Source organism: Apus apus, chromosome 3 (assembly GCF_020740795.1).
Source record: "Apus apus isolate bApuApu2 chromosome 3, bApuApu2.pri.cur, whole genome shotgun sequence".
NCBI classification, from domain to species: domain Eukaryota; kingdom Metazoa; phylum Chordata; class Aves; order Apodiformes; family Apodidae; genus Apus; species Apus apus.
In genome coordinates, this window is record NC_067284.1 from 13865595 (window position 1) to 13891941 (window position 26347).

At 37.9% G+C, this 26347-nt stretch overlaps 1 protein-coding gene across 7 annotated transcripts in view; it reads right to left on the reverse strand.

Annotated features, from left to right (window-relative positions):
- DOP1A (DOP1 leucine zipper like protein A) overlaps positions 1–23016 on the reverse strand; it is a 63212-nt gene extending 40196 nt beyond the window's left edge. For 4 of the 7 annotated variants that reach the window (XM_051613370.1, XM_051613367.1, XM_051613368.1 and 1 more), the window contains exons 1-8: positions 22975–23016; positions 10813–11004; positions 9358–9539; positions 7058–7228; positions 5267–5456; positions 4615–4713; positions 3418–3517; positions 1816–1925 (exon numbers count right to left, since the gene is read on the reverse strand). In XM_051613370.1, coding sequence (XP_051469330.1) covers positions 1816–1925; positions 3418–3517; positions 4615–4713; positions 5267–5456; positions 7058–7228; positions 9358–9539; positions 10813–10950 — 990 coding nt within the window. In that variant the 5' untranslated portion in view covers positions 10951–11004; positions 22975–23016. Of the gene's footprint in view, positions 1–1815; positions 1926–3417; positions 3518–4614; positions 4714–5266; positions 5457–7057; positions 7229–9357; positions 9540–10812; positions 11005–22662; positions 22700–22974 lie in introns of those variants that run through there. The other 3 variants (XM_051613369.1, XM_051613366.1, XM_051613365.1) reach the window with 2 other exon arrangements.
- Positions 23017–26347: the final 3331 nt, after the last annotated feature.

The following is a 26347-nucleotide window of genomic DNA, read 5'->3' on the forward strand; positions in this document are numbered from 1 at the left end:
TATTATTAAATTAATATATACATATTAAGGGCTTAATAAACAACAGTCTGCTCATCTAGGATATATCCACCTATGTGGAGTAAAAGGTTCTTTACTAAGTTGTCTAGATGGGAGTGAACAACTTCAAAACAAATGGGAAAAATGAGTTTCTATACTGAAACAGTGTATGGAACAAGCTGCAGAATTATAAAAAGCCCAATGAAACTGCTGCAGATTTTGCTTAGTCTCCTCTCTGTGGTTGGCTTCCTTGCCTGAGTTGAAATTTGTGTGTCTCTTTTACAGCTTCTGATAAAGTAGACAAGGAAGAAAAAGACACAGGAAACAGAGAGGCAGGAAAACAGGTTCAACCTTGCCATCTGCTATAAAGCAAGTATTATCGGCCAGTATCCTGAAAGAAAATTCTTCTGTACTTGAATATGCTTGTAGAAGGTCAGAATTTTCAGTACATTGATGTATACCTTTCAGTACATTCAGTACAATGAATAAGATGGGGGTGGACTGGATAAAAGAACACACAAAGAGACTGCTAGGAAAGAGGGCAGAAAGGAACAGTGCTTTTGAATTCTCTCAAAAGACAGCAAATGGTTTTAGAAGGCATATGCAATTTGCACCAAGTTTAGCAAGCCACTGATTTTAATGTCCATAAGAATTTTTAAAGAAAAAGGAGTATCCCTGTTACAAAATAAATTGTGACTCTCCATTCTACTGTAGCAGTAGTGCCTGCTACCAAAAAAAGAGTGTACCAACTCTTTTCAGATAAAAGCTTAAATGACACTGATTAAGCTGGAAAGATTAATAGATTTAAAAGGAAGGGAACAATCTATAAACAAACGCCTAAATTTTGCTAGAAGTGCATCACATTTTGTACAGAAGGTACATGCAAAACTGTATCTAGTTCAGGCCTCCCTCCCCTACATTTGGATGATTTCTGAATAATCTGGTATGGGAGGCAGAGGGGTGACAAGAGAACAGTGAGAGAATGCCAACTAGAATTCTGTGATTTCCTCATAATCAGTAGAACAGATCTCATTACCTTCATATAAAACTGAAAGTGCTAGCTCTGTGCTGGATACCAGCTTTAAGTTGTAATGAGCTAAATATTCTTGTGTCAGCTGCTAATACTGGAATCGTCACTCTCATTTCCACATATAGCACTGCAATTCTGACTGAATATCAGAAAAATCATTACCTTATCGATTTGCCTTAACTATAAAATGTCTTCCTGATTTCACGATCAGACTCACAGTGCCTTGAAAAACAACTCTAGACTTTAATTACTGGAAAGTAGCAGCAGAGTTCTTGAGGCCAGGTGGTATCAGCTCACATAGCAAGACCTTAAGAGTCAATTAGTATGACTGCCAATTTGCTCAACTATTTATGACTGCCAATGGACAGCAGAAAAGATGCCCCCCTTACCTAGAGGGGAGGAAGTCCCTTCTTATGCAGACCTTCTGAGTACTATCTGATCAAAGTATTCTGATATCCAAGACATAGAGGAGTTTCTGTATCTACAGAAGTATAAGAGAATTTTTCCAATTCAGTTTTATGAAAGAACAGGCTCCAGCATGCTGGGCTCATTACCAAATATCTTCCATGTATGCTACATTGCTTGTGGAAGTGGAGTGAAATCTAACACTATCTCCTGTATCTTCATTTTCCCACTGTGAAGGTTTTGGAAGAGTAGGATACAATGCCACAAAAAACCAGAAATTACATGGTCATATAGAAATGGGAAGTTGAAAGATAAAGATACAGCAACTTTGATCAGCATCCATTTATGGAGATACATATCACAACAAAACATTGTACAGTTACCTGGACTAACATATCCTTAGAGAAGGTGTTGAAATAGTAAGTGGCATGCTCCTCAGGGTTGCTGTGCCTTGTACTTCTGGGTCCTATAAGGGCACCATTGTTATCAAAACCTTCAAGCAAACAAAAGACAAAGCAAGTAAGTATTTGTCTCTTAATAGAATATTTTGCCAATGTCTTTAAACTAGAAATCAACACACTAGCACTGGTAACTTACCAAGATGAAGAAGTCCAAGTAATGATGGCAAGAGAAAGATGATTTTATAGAGTTTAATACAGGAAACTAAGTGATACTTCCATGCAAGCAGATAGCATACAAATTACAAACTTTAATGTTTATGCAACATTATTAACCAAATTACTTCTTGTAAAAAAGCAACAAATGTTCACAAACACTGAAATACATAGTTCTAGAGTATCTTCAAAAACTTGCAATATTTCAATACTATTATGAGAATACAAAATTCAGTATCTTAAATATATGATCATTAAAACATGCTGACATACCTAGGGCACTTAGAGAGAATGTAAGTCATATTACACACAAATAATATCTAATCCACCAATTTAAACAGTAGTGCAGTGTTTCATCTGGAAATAATTTTTCCCTAAATTGGAAAGCATACAGATGAAGCATGACAGTGCAATTCACTGTCTTTAGTAGATGAGTAATTTATAAGTCAGTGTCTTGAGACATGATTAACTCAGTAAGCCAGGATTTTTTCATATTTATCTTCTAAATCCCTGCAACTTCCACAGCAACAAAACCAACCCCCTCATGCAAAACACTGTTGCTGACTTCACCCTTCCCAACTTCAGTTCTCTCTTATGCCCCTTAACTACTTCCTTAATTCCAAGACTGATGAAGAGTAAATCATGTGTAGAATTTCCTAATTTCTAGTTTTCTAAATATTCCCTAAATAGTTAAGTTAAGTAAGTTAAGAGTCTTCCAAATACCTATTATTCTCTGTTAGCCTCTTCTGATTACACACTGATTTCATATAAAAAATTAAATGTGTATTGTATTGATATTCTGACATTTGGTAGAAGTAAAAGTGTTAGTCCTGTCATTGATCAATTTTTAACCCTGAAAGGTGTTGAAATAATGTTCTAGTTGCACGGAGAAAATAAGTGATTTGTGATCTGTTAATTCAACCATGCAAATATCTAATGAATCTCAAAGGTTGCATATTCAGGCCTCCATCAAAGTAATATGAACATTTTTCAAAATTCTTTTATTTTTATCCCTTCTGTGGAGTCATATTCAAACTCCCATTTACACACCGTAATGCCTGTCCTCTGATTTTGTCTCCCTAAAAACATAAAATGGAAAAAGTTGCCTTTTAGTGTCTATTTACACAGGCCTGATGCACCAGGCTCTACTCTTAAACATGGCTCTAGGAAAATGTACCAATCATTTCTACAACAGGAAAGAGTTCCAATATGACATCCTTCGTCTTTTATGCCCATGAAGAGATATAGTGCTTTTCTACCCTATAATACAAATCAAATATTTTTTCCAAGACAATATGGCAAAATACTGCTAATGAACAGAACAATTCTTCCTCCACTTTTAGTGAGGAATAAAACGAAATCCAGACCTACCCAGAAGCCATGCATAAAGCCTCCTGTTGAGTGACATATCTCTGCGCAGCACGACATGAAGCGCTGCTGACAAAATTCTGATCATGTCTGGACGTGTTGCCTGCAGAGGTTAGAAACACAATTCAATTTAACTATGAACAACAACACTTTCTCTGTGCTCGCAGCTTAATGTGCACTAAATCATAGTTATTTTCCTGTTCTGACATTTCTGAATTCAGAATAGTACAAGAAAACATAACCTTGCTCTTAGGTAATCAAAAATATAATTGTTTGGAGCAGACACTTTGTAGTATTATGTACCCTTTATGAACAGCAAAATTACTTCATTAACAGCTCCTTTTTGTTACAAGGCATTACATGTTGCTTATTAAGCAAAGGCCTTGGAAGCAAATTCAACTAAAATCCAGTATGGAAAAAAACAACAACACTAAAGAATTTCAAATATCTTTCAAGCTCTTACTACCATGTTTGTCTAAGTCTTAACTTTAAAAAAAAAAAAAAAAGCTGTATTGATAATTTCATGACTAGCACCTAAAAAGAAACATTCCAAATATTCCCATATTAACGGATAAATATGGACAAACCACTTCCACAAGAAAGAAAACAGTTAGTTCTACAGGAAAATGCAGTTTTTCTGGAATTTCTAATGAGGTGAGAATCAACCTTGTAAAAGTTTTCCTTCAGGAGTAAAATAGACAATTCAAAAAAAGAAAGTGACTAACAATAAATACAGCCAAAAAAATACCTAGAAGTTATAAGATGTATCTCCCACCACAGTTAGGGTTAACTACTTACCCCAAAGCAATTATAATTTTCAATTATCTAGTGTTCTCAATCAGTTATGCTAAAGAGGATTAACTTTTGCTGCTTTTGAATACTTAGAATTGGAAACTTGCACATGAAATGACAATTTGCTTTATTGTCAAATTAGAGGAAATTAAAAGCTTCTGCACAGACTAAACATCATAATTTATATTGGGTTTGCATATACAGAAGTTGAAGTTGACTTCGAAGTTACCACATTAAGCTAAAAATTAGAAGGGCACAGATAGTGACATGAAAACAGCCAAAACTATCAGACAAAGTCTTACCTATGACTCTTGTTCAAGCTTGGAGAAGACAGTTAACAAAGACCAGCTAAATACTGCTACTGACTTAAGGGTTTACCAATTTATCTGTCTTCTGTTAACAACCTACCTGGCTCATGTGGAAAGGAAAACAAAAAAGGATAAGATCCAATGTGCTCCTTTGTACTAAAACACTTGTATCTTGAACTGATGTGCTCACTGCTTCCACCTGAAGAGCAGACCACCCAAAATAGTTATTTACTGTATCATTTTAAGAAGGTAGATTTAAGAGAACACTCGCAAAACAAGAACACTTGTTTATAAATAGTGGTACATATGAAGAAAAATTAGTTAAAAATTTGAATAAAGATATAACAGGAAAATAAAGTTTCACCACTGAGGAAAAATATATTCAACACAGATTCCCTGAACTATAAAAATTATAAGCTTTTGCCTTTTTATATTACCAATGAACACCTTAAAAGACAAAATATTACTCTATATATTAAAAAAAAAATACAACAAAATTCAACTGCTTTTAACTGAAGTGTGTAATGAACGGAAAGTTTTATACAAACCTAAGCAGTTCTGAAACATCAGCTTTGCAACACTTCCATCATGAACAAAAACATCAGCTTAACTGGAGGCATAATAAACAAACATTCATTTTTATCTCTTCAAAGACTATGTTCAAAGACAGAGAAGACAGCTAACCCCCCTGGAAGTGTATTATTATATAAGTAAGTGACACCAATGCCTTCATTGTTCCAACAAAACATTACCATTAATTCAATGTCACTGCCAATTATGTAGAGCTGATCCTCCATTGAAAGCTTCCTGTTCAAATGGGAGAGGACATAGGTGATCCCAGGCAGGCGAACGGCAGGGCTGGTGAGGAGGCTGCCCCAGAGGGCACTGTAGAACGCTGACTGATCCACAGCCGAGGCGACCTTCTCCAGCAGCGTGTTCGTTCTGCCGTAAAATCAAGCCAGCTGAATTAGGGCATGTATCACTGCCCTTGCCCCTGCCCTCAGGTTTAATAAGTATATACCAAAAAACTGTTACAGGAAGGTCAGAACTTTACTTTGAGAGGCCAAGAGGAGCCCCAATTATAGACTGAAACTAATGCAGCCTGAACAGTGATCCAATTAGCAAGCCTGTGGGCCAAACTGACTTGGAAAATGCTTCTGTCTGAACATAAGGAATAAATAAGAAGAGACTGTGAGCAAAGAGCCAAATAACTTCCTCAACTGCTACTTAAAGCCAAGAGTTGCTGCAGAGGTTTCAGATAGACAGCAGGAAAGCATAGCTGCTGAACAGAAGACTCAAGCAAACTGCTTTTGTCCTCTCAGTCCTTGCACTGAGCACTTCTGGCAATATGAGGGCTTAATATCACAATTTTTTGAGCAGAGCAATCCTTTCCCCTGTCCTCATTTCTCCCCACTCATGTGGAATCACCTCTGCACCCTATGGCAGGCCCCAGGAGGCAAGCTGAGTAGCCCCCTGTTGTAGTGATGCCAACTACAGTATGTGTATCTACCTACACAGAAATAGAAAAAGTTAAATTGTGATTCTGTGATTAAATTGCTCTTCACATACAAGGCTTCTGGAGACATCTGGAAATATCAAGAATATGTAAGTGTGTAAACAATTCCAAGATCTCAAAGCCTTAGAGCATAACTACATCCTTTAATATGGTAAAATTCTGCTGTAGACACCATGGTCAAGATAACTGGAGCTTAGAATTGATGGATAAGAAGAGCTATAATCTTCCAGGCCACTCTGCTAGAAATAGAGTAATAACCTATAAAGATAGGTGGATTATTGCTGTGTCTTACACAGGTAATTTAGTGACAATTTAGATAACATAATGAGTAAATCTTAATGAGGGAAACTTTGTCTGTTACCTTAAATTCAGTTACGGTATATGTTTTAGACCAGGAATAACATGGCAGTGCTACCTTGGAGGAAACCCATGGAAAAAAAACAAGTAGCATGTTCCTAACATATTACTTAACTCAATTCAGAACCAGAATCATAGAATAATTTAAGTTTGAACAGACCCTTAAGATCATCAAATCCAACTGTTAACCCATCACTGCCAAGTCCACCACTAAGCCATCTCCCCTAAGCACCACATCTACATGCCTTTCAAATATCTCCTGGGATGGTGACTCAAATCCTTCTCTGGGCATCTTGTTCCAATGTCTGACAACCCTATCAGTGAAGGAATTTTTCCTAATAACCAATCTAAACCTTCCCTGGTGCAACTTGAGGTTGCTTCCTCTTATCCTATAATTTCTTACTTGGGAGAAAAGATCAACATATAACACTATGTCTACCTACTGTCAATTCCCTTTTAATAACTGAAACAACTGTTAATTTATCCTAATTAATGTTAAGAATCTTCTACCACACTATTCCATTGCAACTAATATGATTGTATGAAATTAAATACCACCTATCTTAAAAAATTTAACATACAGTATTTAATGAAAGGTTACAGAAAAAAAACACAACACAACAAAAACAATAAGCCAAGCATATCACCTTATTAATATATCGATCCTTACCTTTCATAATACTCTGACCCTTCCTCTAATCCAGGCAGAATCCCAGTTAACAGTCCTTGCAGTCCTGGTTTCAATGTCTTCCCCAAAGGGAGGTAATAAATCTCATACAGACTCAGTAATGTTGGCTTGACAGACATAGCAGCATTGGCAAGGAGTGGAAATAGTCCAGAACTGTGAAAAATAAATGTTATCTTTTTTTAGAAAGCTTGTAATGTGAAACAATTCAATTTGTATCTTAAGACTGATACAAGTATGTTCAGTGTAGTTAAAAGCATCAGGTTTTTAGGTCAGAATTTTGCACAGGCATAGACCACAACATGACTGCCTTCCAGATTGACAGGCTGGTATGACAAGATTAATATTATGAGCTTTATTAATAACATGATAGCAAGCATTGAAGGCCCAGAGATGACTGTGACTTTCACCAATAAAACAAGTATTATAAACCAGAAGCATCTCTGCAAGACAAAATTTTAATTTTGCCCATGGTGAAGTACATTACAACTGAAAATGTATTTAAAAAATTCATTGTCTTTGCACCTATTAAGAAAAAATAAAGACGGATGAGAACATTTAAGAAATGTATGGAAATACTTTTCTATAAGAAAAGAAAAGCAATGGTGTTTACTTCACCAAGTAACCTAAGGAAAAATTTTAAGACCTTTGTACTGTTAGGTAGCAACAAAGTATATATTTACCACAGAAACTGAGTCTGAAAACAGATTCTCAAACTAAGGATAAGCCCACTGTTTGTGATGCAGCAGTTAAAGGACTGAAAACATTAGATGTATGTTTTGAGTTTACAGTGAATCTAAGTGGAAATTCATTAAAGTTAGAAATGTGATCAGCTAGAGAGAAGTTACCTACATACTAAAATTTTTTTTGCTATTGCTACTGAGTATTATAAATTATTACAAAAAGTACCAATAATCAAAGGCATGTGAACACAACTGCAATTTTCAAAACACTGAGGACTCAGGTCAGAAGAAGAAAATGAAACAGTAAAACAAGTCAGTTTGAGACAAGGGTCTTAAAAATATACTATTAAAAAAAACAAACAACCTCTTTGGGGATACAATGTTATCGATGTTACAGGGAAAAAAGTACTTCCAAAGTAAAAAAGTGTTCATAAAAATTATTTTCGCCTTTATCTGTCTAGAAGAACTACTGTTTCACCATTGACAATTGGTTTCTTTTTGTTCTGCAGAAAATGCCTTATTGTTCAATAACCAGCACACTACCCCACAGTCTTTCTTTGTAAGGCTACTGCTCATCCTTCAAGATTTGATGTTCAAACACTGTCATTCTGCTTTCATGAAAAATACTGGAATCTTTGATAATGCCTTAATGTGAATGTCTGTCTTCTCTCAAGCATCAGTTACAATGGCTTTTAGTTACATTACACAAGGCACCATTTTCCACTATCCTAGAACTTACCGATAAGAAGCTACTGCAGCTACTGAATCACAGCACAAGCAAAAAACACAAGCTGAGTTCACAGAATCTTTAAAAACATGTGGAAACACAGAACTGAGACACTCCTCTCCCCCAATGGAACTACATGTAAACATCTTGAGAACACAAGACAGAAGCTGATGATAAGGCATACAATTTATTTCCAAGCATTAATATACAGAATTAAACAGAATTCCATTTTATTCTGTTTCTCAAACTGATGAAATTTCAATCTCCAGGGATAGCTAAAGATTTAAAATCATGCGTGACTGTGCATATATACACATATCCCTCTGTGCACTATATAATGAACAGCTTGCTTGCCCCACCTACACAAAAACCTATTGGAATTTTAGGAATCAGTATATTTTCACTACACTTATTTTCAAGGTTATCCTTCCTTTTCATTATCACCAGTTCTACAGACTGTCAGTGAGGAAAATTTTGTACTGGCTCCCCATTCCAACAAAATAGAAAATCTTTCTGTTTTGTTGATTTGATTGCTTGGAAGGGAAAGTTTCTTGCCATAAAACATATTCAAATTATTTTCCAATACCATTTAAATTACAGTAGAAAAATATGAATGCATTGAAATAAGCAATTACAGTACATACATAAAAATCTTATTTCAATGAAGAATTAATAAAGTCCAGGTTCTTTAGGACTAAAGTTGGTTCCAACAAAAGTTTAGGTGGTCTGTTTATCTTCTGATACACAATACTTGGGAGAAGAGTATACAAAAGCATGGTGGAAAGAAATGAATTGATTCTTGCTATACAACAAAACAAAAACAAACCCAAAACCATCTCAACTATGCATTTGGAATGTTGTTTAAATGATTGTACCTGTAGAGGAAAAGATCTTTGGCCAAACGCTTGGGTCCAATGATCTTGAAAATTATCTCATACGTTTCAAGTGCCTTCCGATGAACCCCTCCCGGCAGGGCAGGATGCAGACATTGTGCCAGGCGCTTGCCGATAGTCAGCTTTTTTGGTACCACCTGGTACTTCGCGTTGTTCTGTAGTACCTGGTAAATCAGCACGTTAAGAAAAACAGGATAAAATGAGTTAAACAAATGTACATTTTATAAATGAGCTCTTGAGTTTCTGAACATGGTCAGTAAATCATAACACATACCCAGGTTACAACACAAGAAATAAAACCCAAACTTCGAAATGCGTTGTGGAGCTTTTTCTTTGCAACACCTTTAACTTGTACACTTGCTATAGATGGAGTTGCCAGGGCATTTAAAACTTCACTTGCAATAGGCTCCTTACTTACAGCTTGACAATTTCATTTTCCTCATCTTTTTGAGGCCAAAAGTTACCATCTCCCATTGTTAAAATCAATAGTCGATAGCTTAAAGAGGACTACTGAACTGTGGGTGGTGCATCTGGGATAACTTTAAGAAACCATCACATGGTGAAACAACATAAAAAAAATGTACCACTGTCTGAAACTATTTAATCACTTCAGGACTGGAACACAGAGTTACATTTACATCTTTAGACTTTTCTTTCCCAATATCTTAGCCTTCACTCTGTATACATGTGCAACAAGAACTGTTATAATCCAAAAAAGGAAAGATATGGGAGTTGATACAAAGAAATTATGCCATGGGCATTGCCAACTATATTGTCATTCTTGATTTTCCACAAAGTTTATGGGTAATGTAAATGCTTTAGACCTGTAATTTTCTATGCCAAATTCTGCAAAGCTTCACATTGTTAAAACACATGTGTGCACAGGGAACTCTACAAGCCTAACTGAAAATCCATAGAAACACATAGAACTGATTAGAACTAGACTTTTAAGGATATCAGGATCTGTATGCATTTGTAAACTGCTATTTAAGATCACAATGATGTTACACAGTCAACTTATTAACTTTAAAAACAAATTCATACAATAATACTGTCTGGTCAATGAATGATCTGAGCACCATTTAATAACTCATGCTTCATAAAAATATTGATGATTTTTACACTGGTTACTATTTTTCACACTATTTCAATAACATGGAAAGACGTGAGAAGTAAATGTTAGTAATAAAAAAAGACACTGGATTTATTTCCACTTAAAATGTAAATAACTTTTCCCTTTACTTGCAATTACAAAGGCTTCAGCAGTAAGTCTGAGAGAGGCATTTCTTTGCTCCTTTTCACACACCCAACATGTGACTCAGACTGCCGAAATATTCACAAGAATATTAGAATGCTGGAACCTTGCACTTCTGTGCTTTTACCCCAGTAACTACTGCCAGCTCCTGATTCTTTTCCAAGAGCACCTGCCGGGCATACCTTGTTTAGCTTTCCAAGTGCTGATATTAAATCTGCCCATTCGCTGGAATATTCAAAGTTCTTCAGTGCTTTATCCACAGCTGCTACATAGTTTCTGTACTTGGAATCAGTCAGTAGCTCCAGCTCCTCCGTGTTCATCCTCCCACAGTGTCCCCACTAGAGACTAGTGTGCAATTCATGTACAGACATTACCTGTTCAAAAGAAAAAATTAAAAGCCTAAAACAATTTTTTCCAGAGATATGTTATTGAAACAATTTTGTATAGAGAGCACTTCATTTTCCTCAAAGGCTTTATGAAATATCGATCTGAAATTAGTTTACAGCAAATCCTAAACAAAAGCTAACGTATTGCACACAAATATTTAATATATGTTCAAAAGAGTACATTTGTGATGAAGTCCTGTTCAAACAGACAAATGAACAACAACAACAAAAAAGCACCACACCACAGAAACCAAACAAAAAGCCCCAGAAAATGAATGCCCTGCCTCTCCCAAAAGGTATTGTTTATTCACAACAATGCAACTAAGGGATGTTTAACTTTCTTTTTTTCCTTCTCTGGGAGGAGGAAAAAACCCACCAGAAAAACCCACCTTTCCATAAATCAGCCCTTCTGAAAGCAGAAGACATCAATCTTTCTGAATCACTCCCAGGCAAAGGACAAGAATGAAGAACAAATACAGTAGTCACATACTGTTCAAGAGTACTTTCATGCATCAGCACTTCCTTCTGCAAGACCTGGTATTCTAATTCAGTGATGCAAGCCTACTTTGTTTTTATATCCTCATCATGGTCCATGCACACAACACAAGTATATGTTTACTAGTAATTAGAGGCTTTTGCAATTTGCTCTATATATTTTCATCACACAGTAGTCTGCACCAAGTAATTAGGATACTCTAGTTCCAGAAACACCACCTCATACTTTTATAGGCCATACACTATTTATTTAATTAAACTCAACCACTATTAAAAAGAAATACTTTTTAAAAGATACTTTGACTCCAAGCAACTACAACTCATAATGGGAAATTCTATTGTAACGTGACTGTGAAAAAGGCAGCTTTTGTGCCCCTTTTCTTTGGGATATTTCAGGAGTTCTCTCTGACACTCAGATTCAGAAGAGACTTCACACTCTGCAGATGCTGCTTAAAGAAAAATGGAAGGAAAATTGTGTGCAGAAGCACAGGCTGAAGCATGGTAGATTAATACAAAACAACAACACAAAAAGACCCCAAAACAAAACAAACAAAAAAACCCCAACAAAAAACAACCCCAAACAAACCATGGAACAGGTATAAAGAAGTTGTACTCATCAGACTGTCTCACAGGTACAATAGAGTCATGCTGAGAAGAGTGGCTTTAGTGAGCCCTTTCAAAACTACTGAAGAACATGCCTCGTTGGCCCATACACCCAGTGAGCAGCAAAATGACAAAATAGCAGAACTGACGAAGAATTAGAAGAAATAAAAAGTGACATTCTCATTTCTCGTGGTTCTACAGTTGATGGAGATAATAAAAACACTTATATTTAAATTCTGCTCAGGAAAATGTTTAAGTGTTTTTAGACCAATTAGAAAAGACTAACAATTCAACTTGTATTACTTCATGTAATAAACACAGTCCATTTGTGCAAGATGCATCAAAAACATGAACACTTTTCTACCTTTTATCATATGAGATCAATTTAAAGTTTTATATTGACATATAAAAATCTTGATTTGTACTATATACTTTCCTCCCTTCAAACAGTGTACTTCCCAAAATGGTTTCCCACAAAAATAACTTTGTCAACAGTTCCCATAAGGAGTTACCACCGACTGAACAACATAAAACCCTAGGACTGATTACCTACTATTTCCAGATATCTGAAGGCCAAATTCTTGCCATGTTCTTGATCAACACCAGAACCTACAAACTACATCACTATTAGTACTGATTTACTTTTTCAGCACTCCAAAAGGTAAAATTAAGAAAGCTGTACTTCGACATCTCCAAACTAAGATGGCAGTAAATCAGGCTTGACATATCATAATTGTAATCTCATCGAGTTCATCACAAAGGGCCCTGGCAGCAGATTTTTGCTCCCTCCTTTTTGTTCCTCTAATTAGCAGGTGCTTCTAAAGATAAATTTATAAGAATGCAGCTTTAATCCTATTTATTTTTTTCTTTTGTGCTAGAACACCATTTTAAAGGTGTTGCTTCAGTCAGAGCCAGTAGTACACCACCAGTTGCAGAGTCGCAGAGAAGGACCTTCAAGAACCCTCTCACTGCAAATGTTTCATGTACGGGTGCCTATAAGATGTCAGACAATCATCTCTTCTGCCATCACCACATTTATTTTTTCTTCTACAAAACAACCAAAATTCTGCATTAATAATTTATTTATCCTTCTTACCATCTTTCTGCTCAGCAGCAGCATTTTAAGGAAAGTTGCACGAAAGAAGAAAGGGATGGACAAAAGGAGAAAAAAAAGAGTTGAGATAGCAGGAGTGAATAAAAAGGCCAAGAATTACAAACCTTCTGCACCCTTGATTCTGATGGCAGGCTAATAATAACAGGTTGTCTCCAAGGCAAAATAGAAATGCAAACCATTACTTAAAAACCATATTCTGACTGCCAGATTGATAGATTTTGCAATAGCCCACAGGCATAAAGCACTTAGATATCACTTTTTTTAAAGTACTTCATGTTGTTTCATTTTATAATAACCATATTTCTTTGGATTAAGTCCAGAAAAATACGAGGTTTGCTTTGAAAAAAGCTGTAGAATGCTAACAGATTTCTCAAAGAGATGGTTGCACAACTGCCAATGCCTGATCTCCAAAAGTAAAAAGGTATCAACACTAAAAAAGAAGAAAGGACCAACATACAAAAGCAGCACAATTCTCATTTTTCCAAGCAAAAAGGATGGAGAGCGAACTTGACAGAGCGAATAATGCTTTTGGAGTGAAGAAAGCATCAGCATCTTTTTTTTATTCACCTAAAGCATAAACGTAACCACTTATGGCTGAGTAGAAAACAGGGCTCTGGCTTCCTGAAAGCTGAGAGTTGACTGATTCAGGATTCTCAAAGGTCAGACAAAACCAGCAGGAACCCAGAGTTAAATAAGTAGGTTTTATTCAGGCTTACTAACTGATCAGAATATTCTCTTACTTTTCAAAACTAAAATCATTAACAACTTCGACTGAAATTCTCTTACTTTTCAAAACTAAAATCATTAACAACTTCGACTGAAATTCTCTTACTTTTCAAAACTAAAATCATTAACAACTTCGACTGAACTACCTACACCACAGACTAGTCTATCACAGGCTGGCTGATACAAATGAACTTATACTAGTCATGTAACTGATATTTACATTTATCCGTATTATCAGTGAATTTTATCATTATGAAGTTTTGTATATAGAAGAAAAAAAATCTATTTTCTTACTGCTCTGTGGTTATGGTCTCAGTTTTCTTTCTTAAAATAAAATAAATTCCATAGTTTGAAGTTACAAGGAGAGAAATAATTTCTTGCATATTTTTCCCCACAACGAAGATCCTCTATTTTAAATAACATATCTTCCAAATCATATCAGTAGCCATAATAAGCCAGGGATGCAGAAAAGATGCTATGTAAATATATATATTATTTTTATAAGCCTGGCACTATTTTTATTCTCAGATCATTGAAATTACAGTAATGCTCATTTTTATTAGCTCTCATCCATAAAAATATACTTGTTCTACAAGGCTGACTTTTCATTTAAACTGAAGATACTAAAAAATATATTTTTTTAACTTTTCTTGTTTCTATTTTTTTATCTTTTCTTGTTATTATCATGTATTCTTACTGATACTTCTTGGTTCTCTTAATCAGATTTAACATTTAATTTTACAGCACTGACATTTCAGTACAATGTTAAAACTTAGTAATGACTATCTCTGTATAAGTATCACATCCTTATTCTTTCCCGGTCTACTCTTTGAAAAATGAGATAAATAATACAATCTTAAATATCAAAATCATTGAAAAATAACAGTTTCTTGACACACTATCGAACAGCCCAGAGGAAAAGCATTTATCTTCCTATTTCACAATGACCATTTAGTTAACTTTCCTTGAAGTATTCTTATCCATTTATCTTTTTTATTTAAAAGTATTAAGAGCACAATCCTTTCCTTTTGTAGTTTTTTTTTTTCCCTTTTGGCATACCTAATAAGATGAGACAAGATTCTCAGATTGAAGGTTCAACCCCTCACATTGAGTTTTGACATAAGTAATCACTGACCTATTAGATGACCACGCCTCCTCTCAATGGAGGACAAAATGCTAACAGTGGTGTCTGAGGAGAAAGCTTATTACCAATGAGAAAGAAACTACCTAAAAAGTGCTACACACTTTCAAACTACTTCATGAAACCATATTTAAATCATAAGTAATTGCAGAAGTAGGTCTTGACATTTGCTATCTTCCAATTCACCCTCTCATGGGGATTAAAAAACAGACACCACACAATTCTGGATATACCTGGATGCCTGTAGAGTAGAGTATAACTCTGACAAGGAAAGCAGTTAGCTGGGGCTGTGCATCTTGTTTTCCTGGGGTTTGTGTATAGTGTGTTCACAGAACAGCCTTCAATTCTCTTAATCAGTGAGGTGGTATCAGTTTTCCTTTGAGCTGTGTTAGGGTGACACTGCTAGAACTGTGTTTTCCACAGGAGTTGCTCATCCTTCACAATTCAAGTGCCTAAGAGCCTTCTGTCTCACAACAACTAACACTATGAACCTGCTTTTAAGATGCTCTAAATGGTTATCACTGAAGCTAAAGAAACTTGATTGAGAAGAACTTCATAAACACTTACTCAATAAAAGGAGGTTTCACCTAGATTCTGTCTCAATTTAACCACAAGGTTATAAGAATTCCTAACAATTCATACACTCTCCAGTATCTGTTGTACCCCAAAGCTCCTCTTCAGGTTGGCTAGCTAACCCCTCTTCATTTTTCAAGCCTCATAGAATGACCCTCTTTGTCTGCTTCACACCAATATGCAATGCAGAAATGTGGTACATTTCAAGGGGCTGATCACTATGTAGCACAATCTGCATGCACCATGTCACTTTAAGAACTCTCAAGATTTGCCTCAATACTGCAAGAATCTAAGGTTATAAACCTGCTCCCTTTGATCTCCTCAGTTTCAGCTTTTTCAATATTTCAAGCCTTTTCTGAAATTGTTTAGGGACGTACAGAGAAAGAACAGATAATCAAAAAGCAGATGAGAAAAATTTCAAATTTAACAGTATTAAGCTATTGCTTTTTAGGCTGTGTACAGTGCCCACATACCAAGCTGGTAACTGCAGAAACACATTTTTATTTAAATAGACTTAATACAAACACAGATTTGAATACATGGAAAACAAAAGCCTTGTCATTTGATAATTTCTTGTGCTTTGCATCCCCTTAGAAGCTGTCAAAAGCATGAATAGCAAAATAAATACTGCAAACCCCAGCCCAGTCTCTTCAGATAAAAATAAAATGTTGGAAATGCATATAGTCTTCCATAACCAAAGGTAAAGATTTTCCAATTACAGCTAATTACTGTATTTCTAAATTGATTTTGTACAGAGTCCTCTTATTCCAGAATTTTTCAAAGAGGCATCTCCAATGTCTTCTGAAGAATAAGAACCATCTGAACTTGTTATTTTGGCCAATCACTATTCAGTACAGCAATGAAAGATGCATAAAGCCCCATATTACCCAAATAAAGAAAACAAAAAACCCCCAGATTGTATAATAACTATAATTAGCCATGATCTCATTAGTATCTTGCAACAGTATAGAGCATTTAGTAAGATTTAATATTGTAATTAATAACTTCCCAGTACATTTTTCTACCCAATCAAAATTCACAAATGGAAACACCTTATTACATTTTTCCACAGAAAAAAAACAACACTGCTTTAGGTGTTCAAATTTCTTTCCATGACAAAATTAAATGAAATCAAATAAAATCAGCATAACAATCTGTGCATTACCCATATGACAACTTCTAAATCTATGGGAGATGTTTTCCTGAGAGTGATTCTCATTCAAACAAGTATTTAAGAGAGAGAAAACCTAAGGCTTGTACTACAGAAGTTTAGTTGAGGTACCCAACTGGACGCGCTCCCTCCTGGTTTTAGAGCCTACAAAACTTTTATTATTTGTTGTTTGTTTTTTTTTATTACAGAAACCCCAAATTGTCAGTAGAAAGAAACCAGAGTAAACTTTTTCTTCTTTTGCATACACAGGAAGTCACAGAGGGAAGACAACTTGAATGAAACTGAAAGTCTACCACTGAGCGCAGTCTGGTGGAAATACATCAGGTACATAAAATGCTCTTTCTGATATTGCTGTTTTATGGTATTCCAAGGTCTCACTTACACCAGACAGGAGTTTATAAAAAGTAACAAGCTTAATAATTCACAAGAAACATACAACAAACATTCTTAGTAATCAACTTCTCTAGTTACTGTTGCAAGAAAACAAAATTATAATTATGAAAAATTTCTAAGTGAATGTATTTGCTTTAGAACACAATTTTTCAGAAGTAGAAAAGTATCACATCTATGCCTATCTGTTTATCAGAGTGGAGAAGAAAGTGACCAAAGACTTCACACTCTCATTAGTAAGTACATTTATCTTCCAGTTGCCTCTTAAAAAGACATTTTATGTTAACATTTCAATCCCTCTACTCACTATTTTATTACAGCTTTTAAATACATAATGGGAGAACTACAAAAGTTTGATATACCAGACTGAAATTTTAATTTTGATTCCAAACCCATCAACACAACACAACTGATTCCTCTTCTTCCAGGCCTTGTGTACTGTGCCTGCATATTGCTCAGGACTGTCTTAACTGTTTGTGGAAAAGTAAGAGGAAAAAGCAGCCCTGCTCACTACAGGGATCTCCAAGTTCTACCGTAATATAGCAATAAAAGGTTTTCTCTGATAAAATATTTTTTGACTTAATGCCAAATAATTATTTTAACCGCATCTAAGAGTTAAAAAAATTAATTTAAAAAAATTAATAAAGCAAACTAAATACATATTAGCCAATGCAAGCACTGTGGTGGCGTACAACAGATGTTCAAGGGATGATGTGATACTCAGTACAACAGACATCATCTTTAGAGTGAAGTCCTCCTGCACTACACGAATACTGGAGTCTTACACTAAAGGTTCCATTTTTAAAATATCATCTTCTTATTGAGATCAAATTAAATTTATAGATTTCACAGATCTGAACTTTTATTACTCAGTAAATGAAAGGCAATGATTGACACCTTATTTGTTCTAACTCAGGTCACCATTATCTCAAAATACATTCTTCTTCCTAAAATAATACTATCTCATTTTTTTCCTTTATAGCAACAAATTATGTGTGAGTTATTTACATACGATATTAGAGTATAATCAGCAGACATTTTACATCTAAAAATCAGTTGAACTCCACATATCCATACTTCTTAAATTATGCAAAATATCTAACATGTCTTATGAAAAAACAGATGGCAACTTACTTGTCAGAATAACAAAACACAGAGAAAAATGAGAAAAAGCTTCCTTGGATTTTGGTTATCCTTCAATGCTCACTTACAAGTGCTTTTCTTGTCCTCTTCTTCCCCTTGATGACCACTGTATTGAACAACCAATATTTCAATCTAGATCTAGAATTGGTCACAATTTCCCCTTACAATTTCAATTACACATTTGAAGGAAGAAAAAAACAAAACTAAACAAACAGAAAAAACACCTAAAAAAACCTACTTAGAATTTAGCCCCCACTCTTTTGACATCTTGCAGAAGGTTTCCTCCTTAAACTTAATTTTGTCTCAGCTCACAGAGTTAGCATCTTTATATGTAATTTAAATTATCTATCAACCAACCTGGCTAAAGGCATTTTTTATATCATCTTAATTTTATTCTCCAGGGTGACCTCCTGGAGTCAACCAGTCATTTTCACAATGCCAAACCAAACAGAAACACAAACTCCTAACTCAGAAGTATAACCTGTATATATTGTATCACCTACAGTTCCCTGAACCAAAACAAACTGTTTGTATGCTGAAAAAGGGTGGCTTGTGCCCTGGGCTGGTAAGGTCTTTTCCAGCTATCCACAATCAAACCTGGAACAACATGAAGTCAGCAGTTTCCCAACCTTCATGACAAGACCCTGAGACTTCATAATAGAAATAAAGTTATTTGTGTTACACTACACAGAATTATGAAAGGTATTTATCTGACACAGCCAAATTGATGGTAACCACACGAGTTTGATGGGTTGGAAAAAACATTAGCAAAGAGAAAACAAGCATGTTCCAGAGTGAGTGAAACTGCACCCTCCCCATGGCTCCAGTACCACCCGTGAGCACCATAGGCTTTGCGCTTCTGTCCTGCAGTGGAACCACCCAGATCTCACGGACACCGATGAGGCTCTGGGGCTGCTGCCCAGTCTGTTGAGCAGCCATGGATAAGCAAGTACCTTATTTCAAATAGTTACCTTCTCTCCAAGTGTCTGAGCACTCTAACAAGACAAGCTTTCCAAAATAAACTGCAATTTATTTTCATTTTTACTTGTTTCCATCCCATGTCTTGAAATGGTCACTACACCCTCTCTGAAAAGAATGCCTTTTTGATTAGCTAGCTCTCCTCTTCTGTTTTTTTCCAATCATTTACTGACAGAAAACTTATTTTGAGGTATTCTTCTTCTTTCTCACTTATCTTCTACTCTCAGTAAACTAGTAAATCCAATTAGTATAGAATACAGTTAAAATTAATAAACAAAAAAAGCCATAGCAAATGTAACCATGAAAGCAAACTCAAATCATGATGACTATATTTAACCCTGAATTTGTATTACACTTTGTTTTAAAGGAGAGTTTGCCAACTTCCGGATCCTTTCCAGCTTGGTAAACAAAACAAAAAAAGACTTAAAGGAGTTTCACTGTCTTACGTTGTGCTTGCAGCACTCTCCTCTACTGAGAGAGAGGCCTTGCTTCCAGGGTAACGCTGTGCCTTCACACTGAGACGTCTCTTTAGACATCCTGAGAAGGGGTTTAGCACAATCTGCCAACTTAAAAAAAAAAAAGTGGCCTGATTATTTATAAATTTATTCTTTGCTCACAATAACTTTAAAATTTAAGATTTAGGCTAACCTTTTATTTATCCACATGTATAATTTTAACAACATCTACCTTCAGGCAAGTCTGTCTCCAAACAACCATGATGCTTCTTTTCATAAAAAACATGTGAGAAGTTTTCATATCCTTAAAGTTGCCTTACTTGGGTAACATTTTAACACAATGCACTGGACAAGACTTTGCTCATCTTCCCTTTTTTTATTTACCCTAAGGTGCCAAGATATTATTACTAACTCATTGATTTCAAATTTCAAATAATTTATATAATTTAATTATTATTTTAATTCTGAAATAGTGTCATATGCCATAGGCATGCCTATGTATTATCTAGGTTGTGGTTATATTTTGCAATGCATCTCATTTCACATCTTCTGCAGATGGATTTCAAATAAATTTGTAAAGTAGAATCCTTTTCTCACTGTTCTGAAAATGGTGGCTGGACTGAAATTTATTTGCTCTCCTTATCCTCAGAAGTAAGCCAGAAAAGACAAATATAAGGCTAAATTCCCTTTGATTTTTGCAAATGATACTAGAAACCAAATCAGGAAAAGCACCGTTCCTTGGCTGTACATATTTTTTAAAGCTTATATTCAAGTACAAGTTTCTGATAAAAACAGGGATGTGTTTACTAGTGAAATTATTAACTAAATCTCTCTGCTGCTTCATTCTCATTTCTAATTTCAATTAGTGGGGAAAAATGGTTGATCCTGCAGTGTTTCTTCTCCCCAAGCTATCAGAGGGAAACATATTGCTTACTCTCTCTATTTATCATTCAAATTCTTCTCAGCCATGAGTCAGGGCAACATGATTATTAATCTGAGAGACAACTTATGTGCATACAAATAAATTCCATTTTTCTATTTCATGCATTAGCAGCAGGTATTATTTGGTTTAATCTTTCTTTCATCTCCTGTTTTCTCAACAATTTTCAAAACAGTTTTTACAACATACTTCATACCTCTTCTTGGTTCTCTTCTACACACTGCATATTTAATATAACACAGTCCCATCAAAGTGAAAAAATAAAAAAACTGCAGAATAATAGCAAGAAGCATTTTCAGTCAGCCTGACCCCAAAGCAGTCATTCCCAGCTACCTAAGAAGACACCAAAGGTGGCCAGCAGTAACTGGCCAAGAGAACTAAGCTAGCAATGAATACATTGTGCTCTCCTTATTCAAACCAGGAACAACGGCAGAAGAACACAGGCTGAGCCCACTTACACCAGACAGACTGCATTCCTGCCCCTGGAGCTTTCTGTGTGTGCAATGAGTAGTACTTCTAGAGGTCAGTGCAGCATACCAGTATTTTTACACAAGTAAAGAACTACCAATATAAACATGGCTGAACCTGTGAACATAAATATCCACTGGAGTGAGCAGCCACACCACTGATGGAAGATGGAGGATAATTGTCTTCACAAGATCCTGTTTAACCATTTACTGTCACAGGTGCTACCATCAGGTTAGGAAAGTAAGGCATTCAGTAAGTTAGAAATTCAGTCTCTACTTCCCCATCTCCCACTTACAGGCTGCTTAGTTTCCAAAAGTGCCTATTGTCATTTCAATTAAAGCAAAAGCAGGAATCATACTGTCGATGTTCTGCCTGTTTCCAAACTGACATTCCTCCAGATGACATTCATCCATGTCATATTAAAATGACTGTATGTTTTGGATAATCACAATATTGAGACATCACACTATTATTAGACCTGCAAAAAAGTCTACTGCATTTCAGCCTGTTTTTGAAAACCTACTGATACTTCAAACAAAAAAATAAGCACACCTAACAACCAGGCCAGTATTTAACACAGACAGACCAAGGCTTGACAACAAAATGAAGAGTGTGATCTTCAACCTGTGCCCCCTTATTTCCTTTAAGTATCCAGCCCACTACTAATTACGAGTCTTCCCACCACTTCAGACTCCTATAGCTGGAATTCAGGCATCACATGCAGTTAACCTGAGAGCCATAACACATCCACTATTACTGCATATATAAAGAAAATGCAGAAGTGCAAGGATTCTTGCTAATCAGCAACGAAAATGCAAGGTTTGAGTCACCCAGAACAAGCTCATTAAAACCTGCACTCCATATCCAGCATATTTTTAGGATACTTAAAGAGATAAATTGCTTAGGTTTTTCTGGTTATTATTACAGGTATGCAAATGTTATTTCTACAAAAAACAAACCAAACCAAACAAACACCATAAGCTGTCTGTTATATACCTATGCATGACAAGATTTAAGGCCATCCCTGCATCAACAGATGAAATTTAACCACAACCTACGGGCAGCCATACACCCCGCGTATCTTCCCAAACATCACATGCCACAACTGAAGCAGCCGAGCCAGCCAGCCAGGAATCTTGACCCAAAAGAGGCCCACAGACCTGATACGCTCAAGGTCAAAGCAGGACGGCTCTGGCAGCCCAACGCCGAGCTTGTGCCCAGCCGGCAAAAGGTGCCCTGAGGAAGCCACTCCACGAAGGGAGTGCCAGGCCCTGCCAGCAGCGCCCGAAGCCGAGGCCGGGCCGGGCCGGGCCGGGCCGGGCGGGGGAAGAGGCTCTGCCGCCTCCAGACGCGCCCGCCCCGCGCTGCGGGGCCAGCAGCGGCGGGCAGACCGCGGAGCGGCAGCCGGGCGAGCCGCGGCTTAATTGATAGAGCAATTAACAGACTAACCGCTCTCCTCAGGCTCCTCGGCGCCTGCCCCACGCCCCCAGGCGAGCTCAGGACCGGTCCCCGCCCTCCCCCGGGTGCCCGCGGCCCGGCACCAGGAGGGCAGAGGAGAGGAGAGGAGAGGAGAGGGCCGGCTCGGCTCCAGGGGCGGACCCCGCCGGCTGCGGCGCCCTCCCCAGCACAGGCGCGATGACAGGGCGGGAGGAGGGGAGCGGCGGCCGCCGGGCCCGCAGCCTGCCCGCGCCGGGAGGAGGAGCAAGAGGAGGAGGAGGAGGAGGGGGATGAGGGAGAGGGCGCCGGGGCGAGCGGCGTTACCTGAGCGACCGGAGCCGGAAGGACCCGAGCGCCGCCCTGACAGCTCCCGGCATGCACTGCGCCGCGCCGCGCCGCGCCTGCCCCCGCCCCCCGCCCGGCCCGCACCGCGCCCCCTGGCGGCCCGGAGCGGCGCGCGGAGCGGGGCGGGGAGCGGGGCGGGGAGCGGCGCGCGGAGGGATGCGGGGAGCGATGCGGGGAGCGATGCGGAGAGCGATGCGGGGAGCGGAGCGCAGAGGGATGCGGGGAGCGATGCGGGGAGCGATGCGGAGAGCGGCGCGCAGAGGGATGCGGGGAGCGATGCGGGGAGCGATGCGCGGCTCCGTGCCCGGCTCCGCGCCCGCGCAGCGCCCGCCGCCGCACTGCCCGCGTTTGCCCGGCGGAAACCCGCGAGTCACGCCTGGGTGGGCTGCGGCGGGGGCGCGCGCGTCGCGCTGCGTTCCTGTGCGCACCTGCTTTAGTTGCGGGTTGCGCGGAGGAGGAGGAGGAGGTAGCGGCTCCGCCTGTGGGCTGCGGGGAGGGAGCGTCCTGGGCCTCTGTGGTGCCGCCGGAGCCGTCCCGCGTGAAGGGGAAAACGTGCAAGTGCGCGGATACGCACTGGCGGGAATGAAAATAAGGGGTTTGTATTGAGGTATGGTTATTTATTTTGCCTAATCTTTACGGAGTTCACCGAAAAATTTAGGGTTGTCCAGCCTGGAGAAAGCCCTGGGGGGTCTCAACAGCAGCCTTCCAGGATCTGAAGGGGCCTCCAGGAAAGATGGGGAGGAACTGTTGGTAAGGGCATGTAGTGATAGGAGAAAGGGGAACGGTTTTAAACTGAAAGAGAGTAGATATTGGGAAGAAAATGTTTTCTGTGAGGGTGGCGGGACACTGGAGTGGGCTGCCCTGAGAAGCCCGGGGTGCCCCGTCCCTGGCAAGTGCTCAGGGTGAGGTTGGATGGGGCTTTGGGCTACCTGGTCTAGTGGAAGATGAACATTTATGTCCCTTTGAACCCAAACCATTAAATGCGGTGCAGGTAAAAATTGAGGGCAGGTAGTACTTCAGAAAATACTGTTAATGATATTAGTTGTAGTTCAGAATTTTCTAAAATGTGTGCTCAGTGTGCTCAAGTCCTTGTGAAACAGAAAGGTGTGTGGGGTGCCCACATGGACAATGTTGGAAGAAATTTTTTGCTGCGAGAGCAATTTTCAAGCGACTCATTCAGCAGTATGAAGGGTACAGTTCCTTGACTGCAATCTGTTAAGTTTCAGAGTCATAAATACATTTTTCAAATTTAAGGAGGCTTTATAATAGAGAATGCAGTTAACATGGTTAAAAATTACTTAAGTAATTGAAAAAAAAATGAAATTGATTCAGCTTATGTAATAGGTCTTTCAGATGCATCTGAAGACAAGCAAATATTTCTAAAATATTGCCAGGGGAAAAATCTCATAATATTTCTAAATCTTGTACTTGGTGACTTATGTTATCAGTCAAATTATATGAAGTCTAATTTTATTTTCCACAATTGAGATAATAATAAAGAAGAAACGCGATTCTTTTTCTCATTAAACTATTCCAGGATTCTGTAGGTGAAAAACAGTTACTTTCTGAAAAGCTGGCAATTCCCACCAGTATTCTGAGGCACCAATTATGACTCTACAAGTCGTGTATTTCCAATTAAAATGGTGCATTTACATTTATCTTTCCTTGAAGATACTTAAAAATGCACCTGAGATTTAATTCTTAATTAGGGTTGTTCTTGTTGGTTTTGGAGCTATTTTAAAGTGATGCTCTTCACAGAGGTGATGGGACTTTAAATAACTTTGCCTTCACATGCTCCTGTGCTGTAAAGCAGTTAGATTTCTAAGCTTCCCTCTTGTCAAATTTAGTAGTAGTGGTTACATTGCAGAGCTCTCAAACAGTTCTCTGAAATTGTCTCATCAACTTCATGTGCAGTGATGATGATAAAAAAATTACAACTGTATCAGTTCTTGTCTTCACAGTTCAAGAAGGGTATAGAGGAGTTAGGGAAGGCACAGAGGAGGGGTGGCATTCCCACCCTACAATGGCAGCTGGGACTGTTTGGTGTGGAGAGAGAGAAGGCAGGGGAGAGCATTGGTCAAGGTTTATAAAATCATTAAAACAATGGAAGATCATTTTTGAGACATGTAAAGAAAATGCTTTTCTGCAAAGCAGGTGGTGAACTTCTAGAACATACTGCCACCAGAGGCTGGAGACTTGGACACTATCCATAGGTTCAAGGACACATTATTCATCAATATGAATCAATAAGTGGACGCTGAAGGAAATAAGCAGGGTTGTATCCTTCATCATCCCTAAAACAATGAGGGATGCAGGGGAAGTGCTGGGAAGTGACCACAGTAAGGAGCTCTTTCTAAATAGTATTTCCCCTTGCTTGTGTTGGAGTCAAAATACTGGGCTAGATGCACCACTGATGCCAGGTGCACTTGCTCTACAGGATGTTTACCTTCATTTCTGTATGATTATTTCACCTCAAAAGTGGTGAGAAACCTATGGTAGACAATTTTGAATAAATGAAGCTCACGCCCTGCAAATACTTAAGATTATTCATAAATTTATAGCTTTGTGTAACCCTTTGTAAAATCAGGACCCAAGGCCCTTTTATTAATAGCAGGAGTCGATTCTCCTGTAATTATCTGGATTTTATGTTTGACGTGTGACCTACTTGCTCAGAACAATTTAACCTGCAATATGTACATTGGTTTGTGAGGTAATTGGAATGAAAGCCACCACGTGAACTAAATATTTTTCTTCCTTAAAAAAATCAAACAACAAAATCCCAAAGCACCACCCCCAGAACAGCATGAAGAGAGTGTATTCTGCGTCTTAGATTACTTGAATAAATTCAGGCTTTGTAAAAAAACCCACAACAAACCACTTGGTTGAGACAGTTTAGCTGACTATTGTCTGCGGTATTTTTCCCACAAAATCTAACTTTTCTCCATCTACTTCTTTGAGACTCTCCTAAGACATCTACCTGGTTTTGCCAACTCCAAGGACTAAGTACTTAGTAAATTGCTATAAAATGAACATATGCAAATCTACCTTTTTGTTTGAAGTTTTGCAGGTCATGTTTTGAATAACTCTCTGCAGTTGCAGAAGGTCTTGTGACTTCCACAGAAAGTAAACACTTAACATTGCAAGAGACTTTTTTTCCAAAGTAAAAGCTTCTTTCCTTGGTGTCCTCAAACACAGACCAGCAACAGCCTCTTAGGCTCTGCGAGGGCAGCGTGCTGCATGAAGCATGCACTGGTGACAGTGCTCAGGAGCTAAGGGACAGTCACACAGGAGTGTCAAGGTGGTCTTAACTGTCTCTTGATAAAAGACCTCGTGAGAGACGGTAGGAAGCCTC